General features: G+C 38.7%; 1 protein-coding gene across 1 annotated transcript; it reads left to right on the top strand.

Annotated features, from left to right (window-relative positions):
- The first annotated feature begins 729 nt into the window (after positions 1–729).
- BORCS7 (BLOC-1 related complex subunit 7) lies at positions 730–11,069 on the top strand. Its single transcript, XM_072805502.1, has 5 exons — positions 730–999; positions 8,269–8,331; positions 8,446–8,489; positions 9,821–9,841; positions 10,736–11,069. The coding sequence occupies exons 1-5, from the start codon at positions 745–747 to the stop codon at positions 10,785–10,787; spliced, it is 435 nt and encodes a 144-aa protein (XP_072661603.1). The 5' UTR covers positions 730–744; the 3' UTR covers positions 10,788–11,069.
- The last annotated feature ends 6,720 nt before the right edge of the window (positions 11,070–17,789 follow it).

The following is a 17,789-nucleotide window of genomic DNA, read 5'->3' as shown; positions in this document are numbered from 1 at the left end:
CCTCCTGCCCACGGGTCCGGTCCCTGTTCTTTAATAAAACCACCATTTTGCACCAAAGACGTCTCAAGAATTCTTTCTTGGTCATCGGCTCCGGACCTCACCCCACCAAACCTCACCTATAATTCCAAAATTTCATCACTGAATACAGGTGATTTTGAACAAAATTTGCAACATGACACCATTCTCATCTCTTATGTGTTAGCTAAAAAAGAAATAGAGCTACATGAAACATTTCAGATATTAATTCATTTCCAAAGTGACAGTTTGCTTTTAATAGAACAAAGCGATCATTTATCATAAAAAATTACTAGTGATGTTGAGCACTGCCTCCATTTATGAGCTGTTTACGTGGCTCATTACATGGCCTGGGAGCTCCTAGAGACAAAGGACTGTATCTCTTCTCTTTCTCTACCCTCAGTCTAGCACAGTTTGATGTTTGCCTCATGAAATTTTATTAAAATTGAACTGAATTACTTTAATTCATGCTCATAACCCTTTGGAGACTTGAACATTGTTTTCTTACTGATGAACACAAGACTCAAAGCTTGAGTAATTTGCAGTCACATGACTAAATGCAGAAGTAGGACTGTATTCCAGGCCCTTCTGATTCTAACCCATAGATTTACTGAAATTGTCTTCAGTTCCCTCCAGAGATGTCCGCCTGGGGCCCCCATCTTCCTCAGGATACCACCTGAATATTTTATTTTAATTTAAAGTTAGGTAAAGTCAACCTCCGCTGGGCGCATGCGTCCCTTCCTTTCCCACGGTGGAAGAGACGCCACTTCGCTTCCTTCCGCTTTGATGCCTTTTGGCCCCAGCGACTCGCCGTTGTCCAGGCTGAGGCGTTCACTAGTTGAGGTGATGGCGACTGGGACACCAGATTCGCAAGCGCGATTCGGTCAATCCGTGAAGGGGCTCCTCACAGAGAAGGTGAACACCTGTGGGACGGATGTGATCGCGCTCACCAAGCAGGTGCTGAAAGGCTCCCGGAGCTCTGAGGTGAGCTGGGAGTGGACATTCCGGCCGGGTACCCCGGGCCCAAGTCTTCCCTAGCAGTGGGAAGGAGATCGCATTACCTCCTGGGAATTGTAGGCTGTGAACCGCTCCCAGATAGCAGAGCTCTTCCGCTAAGGGCGCGTGTTGCATTCTGGGATGTGTAGTCTCTCGGGCATTAGCGATGTAGGAAGAGAAAAAAAACGGTGGGAATCTGTGCTTTAAGGCGGAGATTGCCTGGGAGCAGCGGATAAGACAGTGGTCCTGGCCAGTTCCTCATTTGTTTCATGGGGTTGTCTTCTAGTGAAGATCTATCCATTTTTAGCCCTGAAATTCCGCATGGTTTTGCCCTCAACATCCCAGATTCCTTCCAAACTTCTGTGCATCGTCTGTGGATTTGTTCTTTTCTGATTTGTCTTTCTGGCCACATTCTTGGTTTTCTGTTTCATTGATTAGCTTTCTCCTTTGCCCTGACTTCCCCTTCATCCTTTAGCTGGTTCCACGAATGGAGTTATATGATGGCTTTTTCACACCAGAAAGTTTTATATATGTACAGTGTCTCCAAAAAAAGTATTGTACTCTTGGATATTCACCCACAAGAAATGAAAATATATGTCCACAAAAAGATTTGTATATGTGCATGACACCATATCCATGATAGCACCAAACTGGAAACAACCCAAATTTCCATTGACAAGTGAATGGATAAACAAAATGGTTCTGATGACGGAGCCATTACACTCTAGGTTTTTACCCAAGAGAAGTGATAATATGCCTCTCATTTTGTTACATATACATACCACACGTATAACATATTATCTAGGAGTTCCTGTTTTGGTTTTTTAAAGTGGAACATCTTGAATATACCTGTGAAACAATCTGAGTACAAAGCCTTTTTAGGGGCTTCTAGGTGGCTCACTCCATTAAACATCTGCCTTCCCAGCTCACGTCATGATACGGAGGTCCTGGGATTGAGCCCAGCCTTGGGCTCCCTGCTCTGCAAGGGAGTCTGTTTCTTCCTCTCCCTCTGCCCCTGCTCATGTCCTCTCTTGATCCCTTTCTATCTCGAATAAATAAAATCTTAAAAAAAAAAAAAAACAACCACAAAGCTTTTTAGATTTTTGTGAATTTCTTCTATAAACCTTAACCATTATCTTGCTTATAATTAATAGCAGTGTGTCTTGGCTGCTCATCTTCAGTAAGTATTGGTTATTTTCACCTTAGTTTTCACAATAATAGCAACTGTCTTTTAACTCATATTTCATCAGTTTCTATATTGTTTCATTAAGTTATGTAATTATAGTAACAAGCACAGAATGGCTACAAGCTTTTGGACTTGTATATGAATATTCATAGCAGCTTTATTCATATTAGTTTAGGGCCCAGTAGATTGTCTTTACAGAATCACCTTTCATGTTAAGTCCTTAGCTTTTATTGATAATGACTACAAGAAATAACTGTATGAAGAAGGTGTTTTTTATTTACCATAATACTATTGCTGAAGTCACTGATTTGGTGATCCCAAGTAGGTTTTGTATGAGGTCTTATGTGGTATGTTCATTTTAGAATTCAGTATCAGAGGACAGTCTCTCTATCTCTGAGGAATTGTTATGTTGCCTTTACCAAATAAGAATTGTACAATGCAAGTGTCTTACATTTTGCCTTGGTTGCACGGAAGTTCTTTGATCAGTTTTAGTAATAGACACATTTACTTCCTTCTCCTTTTAATGACTTTTAGATTCTGTCGCTGTTTAAGAAAAAATGTGTATATATGTGTACACACACATGCACGTAATTTGGTATAAATTGCCTTCAGTGTTTCTGGAGGAGAAACAAGGTATGGATACATAAATTTAAAAAATATGTATATAGTGTTCATAGTTAACCACCAGTATGTATTGAACATCCATCTTCTTTTTTGAGCATCTACTATGTGCTGAACTCTACTGTGTTTTATGTAGCTTAATCTTTATACTCACTAATAGAGGAGATGCTTTTCTTATATAGAAGATACAAAAAGGAATTTGTCCAAGGTTACAACATAGCTAGGAAGGGATAGAACTAGGATTCAAATTTAGACAGACTGGTTCTAGGCTCATAATCTTGGACATCACCTCTCATGTGATATTAGCTGGTTAAGTGGCCACAAAGCTGTGGCGTTACCATTGACTGCCCTAATGTTACTTGCTCCTTTCTGTTCCTCCTTGTGTATTTTTCACATGAGGTTCTTCTATAGTAGAGTTAGATTGGGTGTTCAGTAAATGGTATGAATTGAGTTAAACTGAAATAATTCCAGCGTTCTGAGGTTCACACATCATCTCTCAGTTCTCTGATTTATCTTTTTATTAGGTATCTTATTATATTGACTTTTTCTGTAGTTATGTATTTTTGCCATTTCCTTTACTAAAGTATAGATTATTTGGAGTGTCTTGTTGCTTTTCTTTTTTTGTCTTTGTTTTTTTTTGTAGCACATACCAGTATTATATTAATCTTTAGGATTGAATAATATTCCATTTTATGTATATACCACGTTTTATTTATTCATTCATTTGGTGATTGTTTCCACCTTTTGGCTTTGTGAATATGCTGCAGTAAACATTGGTATATAAATACCTATTTGAGACCCTACTTCCAATTATTTGGGGTAATTGCTGAGTTGCAATTGCAATTGCTGGGTCATATAACTTTTTGAGGAATCCCCATATTGTTTAGCACAATAGGTGTACTATTTTCCATTGTTACCAATGCATCAGCGTTCCAGATACATTTGTCATTTTCCATTTTTAATCATAGCCATCCTGAGAGGTATAAACTAGTATCCCCCAGTGGTTTTGATTTGCATTTCCCCAAAGACTAGTGATGTTGAGCATTGTTCGTTCTTACTGGCCATTTGTATATCTTTGGAGAAATGTCTATGAAAATCATTGTCCATTTCTAAATTGGACTTTCTGTTATTGAGTTGTAGTTCTTCATATATTCTGAATGTTTATCCCTTATCGGATATTGTTTGTACATATTTTCTCCCATTCTGTGAGTTTTGTTTTTGTTTTCTTGATGGTGTCCTGAGCTGTAACCTGAGTCTCCTAGAGAAAAAAATGTCTCAAGTATTTACAGTTTATTTTCACTTAACAACTTCTGTTTATGGTTTTTGGGGATCTAGTGGCAACTGTCTTCTCCAGGGGGGTACACATTCTTTATATTCCTTAGACTTTCTTCTCTACCTTTTTGATTTGGTTTTGGTGTGGCCCAAATTGTCCCAAAGCCACAGGGCACCTCCCTGTTGTTGGTCCTGAGGGAAAGGAAACTCTTGGTCTCATTGTGGACATGGAGCCTAATTTTCTATTTCAATCCTTCTTACATAGAACATTGTTTCTCTTTTCAGCAGTCTCCATGTGACTGTTTTGTTTGATTAGCTGACAATTACACAATTTCCACGTGTAAAGCTCTCCTTCCACAGCATTCACTTAACAAATATTGTCTGCTATGTGCCATGAACTATTCCAGGTGTAAGGTAGAGAATGATACACAAAACTAGTCCCTGTACTTAGGAAGCTTACATTTAGTGAAGAGACAGACAAATAAATGAAACAAACAGGTGGTAATAAATATCATGAAGAAAAAACAAAGCTGAGAGTAGAGAGTGATGAAAGGGTTTTCCTGAGACAGGGTGGTTGGGGAAGGGCTCCCTAAAGGAGGAGACATTGGAGTAGACACTTGAATGAAGTGAGGGAATCAGTCACATGAGGCAGAGCGTTCCAAATTGAAGAAATGGCAAATGTAATGTAAATGTCTTGAAATGGGAGTGTGTGCAGGGTGTGCGAGGAGGCCAGTATGGCTGGAGTACCAAGTGGGGAAGAACATGCCAGCCGGTGCCCACATGTGTGATCCCCACGCTCCTCCTGTGTACGCCTGCACCTCTACTCCTCCAGTCGAGTTGTGCTGAGTAAAGGGTCCATTGTGGGGTGTGTGTGTGTGTGTTTTTTTAGGGTCCTTTGTCTGTTATCTTAAGCCTGTGTTTATGCTTGCTACTGTAACTGCATTATTTAATGCAATAATATGGAAAATGATGAACCAGAATGAAAACAAAAAGGGAATTGGAATTGCTATGAAAACTATGTTGGAAAGATCTTGAAGATGAAGAGCTAACAAATAGCAACTTAGTAATAATACTTGTTGAAGATGAGTAGCTAAGATTGCTATTGAGTTGCTTAATAGCAACTCAAGTGAGCAAGTCAATGGTAAAAGCCTAGGGGGAAATACTCAAGATGTTGTTCCACTTTAAAGGAACCCAAACCGGACATCTTAAATGATATGTGATGTGCGTGGTTGGTTTATGCAAGAAAATGATGCAGAATGCCAATGAAGACATCTTTCATCAAAGAAAGGGCCTTGGCCCTGCATTGCAACAGCAATCACGAGTCCAGGAATCATGAGTCTCCTTGAGTCTATCTTCGAAATGATCACCTCCCCCACCCTGGCCGCCTGCCTTTCAACTGCCACTCCTGTGGCTCAGGCCACTTTCACTGCTTGCCTAGACTATGGCAGTGTTCTCCCAAACCAGTCTCTGACTTCAGTCCCTGCTTCAGTCCATTCTGCTTGCCACGCTTCTAAAACAGTAAATCTGATTGTGCTCGACTTTTAGGTCTCTGCTTAGACGTCACTTCTTTTAGGAAGCCCTCCCTGAACACCCATCCCTGTAATGGGTCACATCCCACCCCCCCTACCCTGTGCTGCCCAGTCATCTGGTGCTTCCCCATCAGCTGTTACCATAAGGTAGTGCCTGTGTCCCCAAATTGTGAGCCCTGTGAGGACAGGGGCTATGTTTCTCCCTAGCATATTATAAGCACTTAATAATAAATATTTGTTGACTGACCGACTCAATGCATGAGGAAATTTCTGTGAGAACCTTTTCTTTCTGTCATCAGTTTGTCTGTCACCATCTCCCATCTATAGGACTTTGGAGTTGGCCACTTAAAAGTGGCCAGAGGCACTCTAATACATTGTGGACAGGAGTGTGAAATGGTGTAACCCCAGTGGAGGGGAATTTGGCAATATGTAGCAAAACTAAAATCCCCTCATCCAGCAATCACAGTCATAATTCTATGAATCTATCCCAAAGATACACTAGCAAAAAGACACATAGATATATAAGATATTTTTTTGTAGCACTACTTATAATAACAAAGACTAGAAATAGTCCCAAAGTCTACAAGACAACTGGTTGAATAATCTTAAGGGGGCATGTATACAGCAGAGTGCTCAGCAGCCATAAAAGAGCAATGCGCAGATTCAGTATAAATTACTGCACATCTATTTTAGCCAATCTTGTCAAGTGAAAATAGCACTGTGTGGAAGAGTGCAGATAGTAGTTACATTTTAAGTAAGGAGGGGTACAGGTATATATGTATGTCCACTTTTAGAAAGAAGCAATGGAAAGATGAACCCTGTGTGTGTGTGTGTGTGTGTGTGTATATGTATATATATATATATATATATATATATATATATATATATATATCCCATTATTATATGTACATAGGTAGTATATGTATATTTTTAATTTTTATTTATTTATTTAGCTAAGTAGGCTCCATGCCCAACGTGGGGCTTGAACTCATGACCCTGAGATCAAGAGTCACACGTGCTCTACTACCTGAGCCAACCAGGCACCTCTAAAAAAATATTTATGCATAGGGGAAGGAGAATGGGTAGGGAAAGGGACAGGGATCGAAGGTCTTATTTTACTGTTTCGATTTAGAAGCACATATAGGTTTATTAATTTTAAAACTTGAAAATTAGTAAAAAGAGGGCAGCCCTGGTGGCACAGCGGTTTATAGCTGCCTGCAGCCCAGGGAGTGATCCTGGAGACCTGGGATCGAGTCCCACGTCAGGCTCCCTGCATGGAGCCTGCTTCTCCCTCTGCCTGTGTCTCTACCCCTCTCTCTCTCTGTTTCTCATAAATAAATAAATAAAATCTTTAAAAAAAAAAAAAAGAAAGAAAGAAAATTAGTAAAAAGACTATCTGGAGACCATAGCAATGCTGGTATTCCTGGTGAATTTTAGGTCATCGGTCCCCTCTTCATTGGAATCTCTCTGGCCCAAGGGAACAGGGACGGTAGGTAGGATGTACATAGCAGCAGCTCCCCTTATGGGGTTGGACTTCATGTCTGCTGGAGCAGAGTTATGACAGTAGGCCACAGACTTCTGTCCATCTCCCCTTGCCTCACAGCCCTGAGTCACATCTCTGTGGCTACAGGCCAGCCATCTGAATCGGAGCTCAGCTTTTGTCTCTTGGTCTTGTGGCCCCTCTATCAGCTATCAGAACTCATCAAAATCTGCTTCCACATTTCTCCTTTTTGTCTTTCTTTTTAAATTGAAATATAGTTGACATACAATGTTATATTAGTTTCAAGTGTACAGCACAGTGATTCACAATTCTCAACGTGGGTGGAGCTTTGCTCACTGCCCTAAGTACAGTTACATTTTCTCTTTGTATCCTACCCTGCCCCATCCGGCCATCCTTCCTGTGGTGCTTTCCCATTTCAACCCCGAGCTTCTTCCCAGGCCTCTTTGTACTCTGTGTGTCTCTCTCATTCCATTCCCATTTCTTCTTCTTTTTTTTTTTTTTCCTGATTGTTTTTGTTTATTTATTTATTTAAAAAATATTTTATTTATTTATTCATGAGAGGCACACAGAGAGAGAGGCAGAGACACAGGCAGAGGGAGAAGCAGGCTCCATGCCAGAAGCCTGATGTGGGACTCGATTGCAGGACTCCGAGATCACGCCCTGAGCCAAAGGCAGACGCTCAACCGCTGAGCCACCCAGGTGTCCCTCTCTCATTCCATTTCTAAACAGCTATATTCCTGCTCTCCTTTTTAGCCCTGCCCTAGTTCCTGCTCCCTCATCCCTTTCAAACCACCCCAAATGTCAGATTTGCCTTTTAAAAACCAAGAGTTCTCACTGGGCCTGTGCAGCCAAAGTTTTCTTTGCAGACTTCTCCTTTCAGCTCTTGGCTCATAAGCTACACAGGGAGCCTTTGATTTCTTAAGCAGTAGCCTTTGGAACGGGTGGTGAGCCCAGGCCAGGACTGCCAGAGTGACCCTGAATTTGGATTTTCAACGTGAACAAATGGGAAATTATCCTCTGTTACATTTGGAGCATTTGTAGTTGTATGGGGGGAGGGGAGGAGAGAGGGCGGTGGTATAACAGCTGCAAGAGAAGATGACAGGAAGTTTGCAGATTTTGATCATTACCACTTTATTTTTGTCTTCCAGCTGCTAGGTCAGGCGGCTCGAAACATGGTCCTGCAGGAAGATGCCATCTTGCACTCAGAAGATGTAAGAAACAATTTCTTTTATGATTTGGGTTTTATCTACATAATTGGTGTGGCTACAAGAAAGTGGAATGTTCTCTGTCTGTTTTTTTGTTTTGTTCTTTTTTTTTTAATGCAGAGTTTAAGGAAAATGGCAATAATAACAACGCACCTTCAATACCAGTGAGTATGCCCTCTCCAGTGCTGGCTTGTTGCAAAGTCACCTTCCACAGACTGACATCCCCCGCCCCACCTGCCTTTGTGCTTCAGCACATTTTCCTATAAAAGCAGGAGTTGGGAGTAGAGATGGGGTTAGTTAAGAATGAGCTCCTTCTGGAAAAGATGGCTGCGACTGCAGAAGAAGCCAGAGTATGGGATGAGATCAAGAGCAGAGACTGCCTTTTGTGAGTCTCTCTATATTCATCTGGGGGCTCCTCAGAGAGAGAGACTCTAAACCCCAAGAGGACAGGGCCCATGCCAGGATCATGCTTCTAGTAGACAATCAGTATCTGTTGACTACCTGTGCCCAGGGTCTCTCCTGGGGAGTCTGTGCTTGCACTAGGAAATCAAGTGTAGCTGTGGCCTGTATCCTGTAGTCCCTCATTTAAGCCAGCCCTACATGTAAATCATCCAGGAGATTTTGAAATCTAGAGAACTCTCTCTGTTACAATTTTGGATAACTTTTTTTTTTATTAAGATTTTATTTATTTATTCATAAGAGACACAGAGAGGCAGAAAGAGAGGCAGGCTCCCCCGGGGGGAGCCTGATGCAAGACTCTACCCTTGGGACTCTGGGATCATAACTTAAGCCAAAGGCAGATGCTCAACCACTGAGCCATCCAGATACCCTTGGATAAATTTTAATTAGCTTTTCATTGTATTTCATTTTGCTTTATATTTTATATAGTTGATATTACTTATGGTACCTATTAGAAATGTATGATTGAGAATTTAACTCTTAACATTTAAACAGCTCGGGCAGCCCCAGTGGCGCAGCGGTTTAGCGCCGCCTGCAGCCCAGGGCGTGATCCTGGAGACCCTGGATCGAGTCCCACATCAGGCTCTCTGTATGATTCCTGCTTCTCCCTCTGCCTGTGTCTCTGCCTCTCTCTCTCTCTCTCTCTGTTTCTATGAATAAATACAAAATCTAAAAAAAAAAAAAAAAAATTTTAAACAGCTCAATGTTCATTCTTGGTGTGTGTGTATATCAGGTGTGTGACCATTAGGCTACACATACCTGGACTGAATGTGAGCCATACATATAGTAAGTGGCACCACCTCCCTCAGTCTGATAGAGGGCCATTACCTCTTCAGGCTTAGAATCCATCTTTTTAGCAACTCTTCACTCAGTGAACAGAGCTTCAAGAGCATAGTCTTAAGCTAGAATGGACAGAAATATAGATCGTGACATAAGCTAGAAATTCATTCTGCCTATTTCAAATACCTCGCCATAAGTTGAACTAGTTTTCTTAGATTTTTTAATGTTTGTTTTCCTCTTTCCTTTTCTGATTTAGGCAAGAAGCTATTCAGAAGAAGTAAGTAACCCCAAAGATGGGGGAGTCGGGGGGATCAACTGCAGGGAATTGTACTTCTGGGCCTAGGATCAATGTGAAACTCTGGTTGACACATGGCCTTAAACTGTCATGTGTTCTGGGTTGGCTCATTTGGGATATAAAGAAAACAGTACAGTTGACCCTTGAACAATACAAGTTTGAGCTACACAGTTCCACTTAACACACAGATTTTTTTTTTAATAAATCCGATACAGTATTGTAAATGTTTATTTTTTCTTCCTTATAGTTTTCTTTTTTTCCTTTTTTTTCTTCTACTTATAGTTTTCTTAATAACATTTTTTCTCTAGCTTACTTTATTATAAGAGTGTAGCCTATAATTTATATAACACAAAATATGTGTTAATTGGCTGTTTATGTTACCAGTTAGGCTTCTGGTCAACAGTAAGCGCTTAGTAGTTAAGATTTGGAGGAGTCAGGTTATACATAGATTTTGACTGTGTGGGGCAACAGCGCCTGTAACTCCCACATTATTCAAGGTCAACTGTATATTTCAAAGGTATGCAGTAAGTCAGTTCATTGTTAGTAAAGGTTTTCTAAAAATTACAGGGTGTAGAAGCCAACCTTAAGGGATAGAAAACTTTCTACACTGGTAATATTTATTAAGTAAAGGTGCTAATAAAGTCATTGAGCAATATTGGGGTTTTTTTGAGTGGATTAAATCTGTCCCTTACAACATTGGTTACACTAATTGGCTTTACAAACCTTTTTTTCATAGTTTAAACTTCTGGGACTGTAGTGGACCAATATAAATTTTGATTTAGCTTCAGCAGTATGTATGCATTAAAGTACAAATTGTACAAAGAGAGGTCTTTATTGCTCATTCCAGATAAATTTCTTTTCTGTTCTAATTTTTAGTGTTGAGCAGTCTTCTGATCTACAGGACCAGTTGAATCATCTGTTGAAATAGAATGGCTTGTAAGCAGGAAAAGCACTTCTTTGCCTGACACTGAGAAGGAAATATTTTATTCAATTACTGTCCTGTGGGTTTACATTTTCCATTTTCTTCTCCAAAAGTTAAGTTAGAAAAGATTTGTGATGGTCTACAGTTTCCTCTGAAGAGAAGCTGGGTGGTTGAATTTTGGAAGTACTCTTAAAGCAGACTAACCCATGCTCTTACTGAATTTTTTAATTGCTCTGTTTAGTTTTATGTTAAAGCAAAATAAAAAAGATCTTAGTTTTTCCCACAGAACTTTTATATGTGAAAAACTATGTCATCTAAATGTGATTCTTAAGCAAATGCTGAATAATATTTTAAATCCAAAAATCAGGCTTCTACTGTGAAAACATAGGAATGATTAATATTCTTTTTATTTTATTTTATTTTATTTTATTTTTTAAAGATTTTATTTATTTATTCATAAAAGACAGAGAGAGAGAGGCAGAGGGAGAAGCAGGCTCCATGCAGGGAGCCCAATGTGGGATTCGATCCCCGGTCTCCAGGATCACGGCCTGAGCCAAAGGCAGGCACCAAACCACTGAGCCACCCAGGGGTCCCCTTAATATTCTTTTTAAAGACTTCTTTTGATCATATATATGTTCAGGAAGTCTCATGGTTACAGAATGGTGATAGGTAATATCTGTTATTTTTTATTAACTCAGAGGAGATATTTATTTTATTCACTGTAGCAAATTCCCAATTGAAAATTAGGCAAATGGTACCATATCTGGCCAGCTGCAAACTCCTGCCTTGACCTGCATTTCTTTTTTGTGACTCTAGATTAATTGGCCTTGGGTTCATTTTGTAATTTTGCTAATCATCAGCAGATTCACTTGTAGAACATTACTGCCAAATGCAAAGGCAGTGTAGGGTTGTGCCATGGTGAAAGCCTTCTGTTTTTAGATATTTGCCCATGTTCATTTAATTCATCTTGCTAAAAGGCATTTCTTTGAATGTCTTTGAATTTTAAATGGGACCATGTCGTGTTCTAGTTCATTTCTTACTTCACTAAGGAATTAGGAGAAAGCTGACATAAGAAAATGGTGGTGTTTTCAGTGAAAAAGAAAAAGCAAGTAAGAGTCAAATTTAATTCATATTGTATATCATCAAGTTGACTAATTATATTAGGTTGTATTTATCCCTCATTATACCTATACACATTAACTTAAGGTAAAAGAAAAAAACTAAGTGTGAAGGAATTTAGTTATGCATTCATTCTATAACACTCATCACAATTATTAAATGTAAGTGGACTTAATTCACCTTCTAAAAGAAGGGTCACAAATTGACAGCAAATGTCATATTAGGAGTAAAACATTTGGCATTATTGGAGGATGTTACTATCACTGTTGCTATTCAGCATTTTGCTGGAGGCCATGTCTAGTGCAGAAATTAAAAATAAGTATAGCTATTATGAGCAACAAGGAGATAAAATTATTATCATATGGTAGGATTATCTGCTTAGAAAATCTTAAAAGGATCATCAGTTTAGAAAGCAAAGCAAAGTTTAATCATCCAAGTATCCAAGATGCAAAGAAATACCTAACATGACATTTGTAAAAAATTAAAAATTAAAGTAAAGGTATGGTCTAAGTTTTCCTTATCATGATGGAACAAATATTAAAGAAGCAATGATTGCTTACATTATACTTGATAAAAAAACTCATCATCAAAATTTTAATGGTATGTGTAAAATTTACAATAAATAACAAAACCTAGTAGTACTGAATTTAGTCATTTTTTTTTATTTTTTTAAAGATTATTTATTTATTTATTCATGAGAGACACAGAGAGAGAGAGAGAGAGAGAGAGGCAGAGACACAGGCAGAGGGAGAAGCACGCTCCATGCAGGGAGCCCAACATGGGGCTTGATCCCGGGACTCCAGGATCACGCCCTAGGCCAAAGGCAGGCGCTAAACCGCTGAGCCACCCGGGATCCCCAAATTTAGTTAAAGAACATAATGCCAAAATCCATGAAAGAAAAGTAGCCAAAAAAGTATCAACAGTCAGAATTGTATACATAATTTGATAGTATGTCTCTTGTAGAAATAATGGGTTAGGTAGAATTAAATGGTGATCAAACATATGAAAACTAAAAATACTTCTTTAAATAACATCTGGGTTGTAGAGAATATGTTGAAAGATAATATTTTTAAAATAGTGAAAATTCAGATTTTTTTTTTTAAGATTTTATTTATTCATGAGAGACACAGAGAGAGAGCGAGGGGCAGAGACACAAGCAGAGGGAGAAGCAGGCCCCATGCAGGGAGCCCTATGTGGGACTCGATCCCGGGACCCCGGGACCCTAGGACAACGCCCTGGGTCAAAGGCAGGCACCAAACTGCTGAGCCACCCAGGCATCCCATGAAAATTCAAATTCTATGCAAGAAAGTTAATGTGATAGAACCTAAGTAGTAATATAAAGGAAAAAAATCGTGCTTTAAATCTCCATATTAGGGGGATCCCTGGGTGGCGCAGCGGTTTAGCGCCTGCTTTTGGCCCAGGGCGCGATCCTGGAGACCCGGAATCGAATCCCACATCGGGCTCCCGGTGCATGGAGCCTGCTTCTCCCTCTGCCTGTGTCTCTGCCTCTCTCTCTCTCTGTGACTATCATACATAAATAAATAAAAATTAAAAAAAGAAAAAGAAAAACCCTTAAAAAAAATAAATCTCCATATTAGGGAAAAGGGTGGAAATGTTTTCTTTTTTTAAGGAGTTTGTGGCTAGAACTTAGAGAAGAAATTACAATAGAATAAGAAAACCGAGCATGAATGATAAGAATTTGAAAAATATTTGATATAATTAATTGGTTCTTATAGATTAAATTGGAAAAGTATTCAGCACCTGGATAGTTTTCAATTGGTAGAGCATGTGACTCTTATTTATTTTATTTATTTATTTATTTTATTATTTTTTAAAATTTTTATTTATTTATGATAGTCACACAGAGAGAGAGAGGCAGAGACACAGGCAGAGAGAGAAGCAGGCTCCATGCACCGGGAGCCTGACGTGGGATTTGATCCCGGGTCTCCAGGATCGCGCCCTGGGCCAAAGGCAGGCGCTAAACCGCTGCACCACCCAGGGATCCCGAGCGTGTGACTCTTGATCTTGGAGTTGTAAGTTCAAGCTCCACATTGGGTGTGGAGATTTCTTAAAAATAAAATCTTAAAAATTAAATTGGTAAAGTATCCGCTCAATCTAAAAGTACACATTAGTAAATTTATAATTGAAATGGAGATATATAAATCAATTAGATTTTAAAAGCATGATCTCTCAGCTTGATGCTAGAAATTTGAATGCTAGTATCAAAATGTGTGGCTCCTTTAAAGATAGAATATTACAAAACTGCCATTTAAAAGAGAGTATGTCTGGGGCACCTACCTGGCTCAGTCAGAAGAGCATGCAACTCTTGATCTTGGGGCAATGAGTTTGAACCCCACATTGGGCCTAGAGCTTACATAAAAAATAAAGAATAAAAAAAGGAAAGTCATTTGCTTGTGATGGCTTTCCTGAGACTTTTCCAAACTATCAGAGAGTTTCCATATACTCCCAAAGTATAGAAAATAATAGTAAGATACCCAGTTCATTTGCTGAAATTAATATGACTTTCATTTTTATTTTTATTTATTTAATTATTTTTAAAGATTTTATTTTTTAAGTAATCACTATACCCAACATGGGGCTCAAACTTATCTCCCAGGTCAAGAGTCACATGCTCTACCAACTGGGCCAGCCACGTGCCCTTGTGACTTTCATTTTTAAAAATTAAAAGCAAAATAACATAAGAAAATTTAGGAAATTCTTATTTATGAACATAGATGCAAAAATCCTAATAAAATCTCAGACAAATTGAATAGAGAAACATTTTTGAAGATTGCTAATATAATTCCAGAATTGCAAAATTGATGTAACAACTACAAAACACATTACATTGATAAGCAACATGAAATCATATATCACTGTAATAAAGGCATTTGAAAAAATTAACTTTTATTTCTAATTAAAACTAAGAAAAAAAGAAAAAAATTTCTTTCCAGAGTTCTTTCTAAAGAACCAACATATGGGGGGTCCCTGGATGGTTCAGCAGTTTAGCACCTGCCTTCGGCCCAGGGTGTGATCCTGGAGTCCTAGGATGGAGTCCCACATCAGGCTCCCTGCATGGAGCCTGCTTCTCCCTCTGCCTGTGTCTCTGCTTCTCTCTCCCTCTCTCTGTCTTTTATGAATAAATAAATTAAATTAAATTAAAAGAAAAAAAGAACCAACATAGAATATTTGGTGAAGAAGAAAGAATCAACCCCAGAATCTTAGCTCTGTATGGGGTCTCAAAAGTGACTGAATTCTGGCCCCATGTTTTACAGGGGTTAAAACATAGCCAGGGACAGGACATGACTACCAAAAGTTATTGAGTTTGATGATAGATCTTTTGAGTACTAGTCTAGCTCTCTGTTGTCTGTTACTTTTATTATAAATAGAAACGTGGGTGCTACTTGTCATTTTCTAGTATTTAACACAGTACAAAAGAAAGGACCTTGGAAGTAATTGAATCCAATGCATTTACCCCTGCCACTGCATCTCTGGCAAGTAAACATCCAGCTGGTCATCTGGCTCCTGCCTGAATGCTTCCAATTTTGGGCAATCCTTTACTTAGGGATGCTGGCCATTTTGGAAAGCTCTACTTCTTTAAAGATGGTCTGTGTATTGAACCAAAATCTGCCTTTCTGGACAATTCTGTAATTGTCAGAGCAGTAGTTCCAAGGTGGGATATGGGGAAGTATGCACAAGGCCGTCCTTGGAGGTAAGGAAAGAAGATATGAAGATTTCTTTTAAATTTTTTTTTATTTTTCTTTTTTTTTTTTTTAAAGATTTTATTTGAGAGAGAGAGTGAGCAAGCAAGAGAGAGAACACAAGCAGGGGGAGGGGCAGAGGGGGAGGAAGAAGCAGACTCTCTGCTGAGCACAGAGCCTAATGAGGAGCTCAGTCCCAGGACCCAGAACCCTAGGACCATGACCTGACCTGACAGTAGATGTTTAACCGACTGAACCACCAGGCACCTCAAATATGAAATTTTCTATGTATGTTTATTTTTTATCTTAAGAAAGATAATTATTTTGTTAATATTTAAAATATGACTTGATATGAGAGCTCTGATTTGGTCTACAGAGCTTACTGATTTACTCAGCATGCCTATCCTTTAGCCAGGGTAATTTAAAAAAAACAAAACTCCTGTGGTTGGTGCATGGACCATCAGAATGAATGATGGCTGCAAGCAATGTGGTGCAGAATCAGTGCTGTACACTAGATTCCTGACAGAAAATTGGGAATCATTCCATTTAAGTTGATGGTGGTTTGCTTTATTGTGGTTTATCTGTGTGTGGTTATGTGGATTTTAGGCTTATCAAATGATTCTTGTGAAAACCCACAAATTGAAGATAACATAATAAAGTAAGTACAGTGAACAAGTAGAAAACAGTAAAGCCCTTTCCTTAACTCCCATTAATCTTTGTCTTCAAGATAAAAGTAGCATTTTAATAATGAGTGAGAAAGTGAAGGCTTTTCTAAAGGAACTAATTTTATGGAGGCAGTATTTTGGTTCATTCATTCATTCATTCATTCAAGACATAGAGAGAGAGAGGCAGAGACACAGGCAGAGGGAGAAGCAGGCTCCATGCAGGGAGCCCAATGTGGGATTCAATCCCGGGACTCCAGGATCACCCTCTGGGCCAAAGGCAGGCACCAAACTGCTGAGCCACCCAGGGATCCCAAGGAGACAGAATTTTGAAAATGAATATTCAAGAGTGCTTTTACCATTATACAATTGCCAAGAAACCGATAGCTATAGAAACATGCATTTTTGCACACTTAATAGTCGGAAATATTCTAAGCTATAAAAATATTCCAACAAGGATTGTTTTCATGGGTTTAAATCTTTAAAAATATTAAAATACAACACCTTCTATTAATATTTAACAACTAATCAACATCAAGGAAGATTGTTATTAGCAGATGAGATTGAAAAATGAGTGTAACATAGTAAATTTAGTTCCATTTAGATATCCATATCTTCTTCCTATCCTAATAAATAGAAATACTTATTATGACCACAGAAGGAAGTAAGATAGACAAATACAGTGAGCCCTTATACAACATGGGGGTTGGGGTACCAAACCTGCACAGTCGAAAATCTGTGTATAACTTTTGACTCCCCAAAAACTTAACTACTAATAGCCTACTATTGGCTAGAAGCCTTATCAATAACATAAACAGTCAATACATATTTTGTATGTTATATGTGCTATATACTGTATTTACAATAAAGTAAGCTAGAGAAAAAACAATGTTATTAAGAAAATTGCAAAGGAAGTAAATACATTTACAGTACTGTACTTAACTGAAAAAAAAAATCTACACAGAAATGGACCATGCTGTTTTTCAATATAGGGATGGAAAAAAAAACTTTTGGCAGGATGGAATGACATTACTTAGGAAACACAATTGACTAGAAACTACTAGAGGTTAAAAATGAATTTAACAGAGTTGATTTCCTAAATACAATTTACAGACTGAGAACTACTGCATGCATACAGTATGATTCCATGGCATCCTGGAAAAGGTAGAATAGATCTGTGGTGGTTTAGGAGCTGGTAGGGGAGGGGATTGGGATTTCCTACAAAGGGGCATAAAGAAATTTTTTAGTATGAGAGGGTCTTAACTGTCACGTGTACGTTTGTCAGAATTCACAGAACTGTACACTAGAGAAAGTTGAATTTTACTGAATGTAAATTATATTTCAATAAACCTGACTTTAAAAATAGATTGAGAATATTCTGTTTAAAAAATGGGCAGAGGACCTGAACAGACATTTCTCCAAAGAAGATATGCATCTGGCCAACAGATGTGAAAACATGTGCATGATCGCTCATCAGATAAATGCAATTCAGAACCATAATAAGATACCACCAGTCAAAATGACTG

The sequence above is a fragment of the Canis lupus genome, chromosome 29 (assembly GCF_048164855.1).
Source record: "Canis lupus baileyi chromosome 29, mCanLup2.hap1, whole genome shotgun sequence".
Taxonomy (NCBI): Eukaryota; Metazoa; Chordata; class Mammalia; order Carnivora; family Canidae; genus Canis; species Canis lupus.
This window is presented reverse-complemented; position numbering and strand designations above follow the sequence as displayed.

What these genes read in the sequence shown, in the direction of transcription:
- BORCS7 (XM_072805502.1), top strand. Translation starts at nt 745, where the DNA reads ATGCGTCCCTTCCTTTCCCACGGTGGAAGAGACGCCACTTCGCTTCCT. An exon ending in CCATCTTGCACTCAGAAGAT is followed by an intron (nt 8,332 to 8,445) that starts GTAAGAAACAAT and finishes TTTTTAATGCAG; the next exon opens with AGTTTAAGGAAAATGGCAAT. An exon ending in CAAGAAGCTATTCAGAAGAA is followed by an intron (nt 9,842 to 10,735) that starts GTAAGTAACCCC and finishes TCTAATTTTTAG; the next exon opens with TGTTGAGCAGTCTTCTGATC.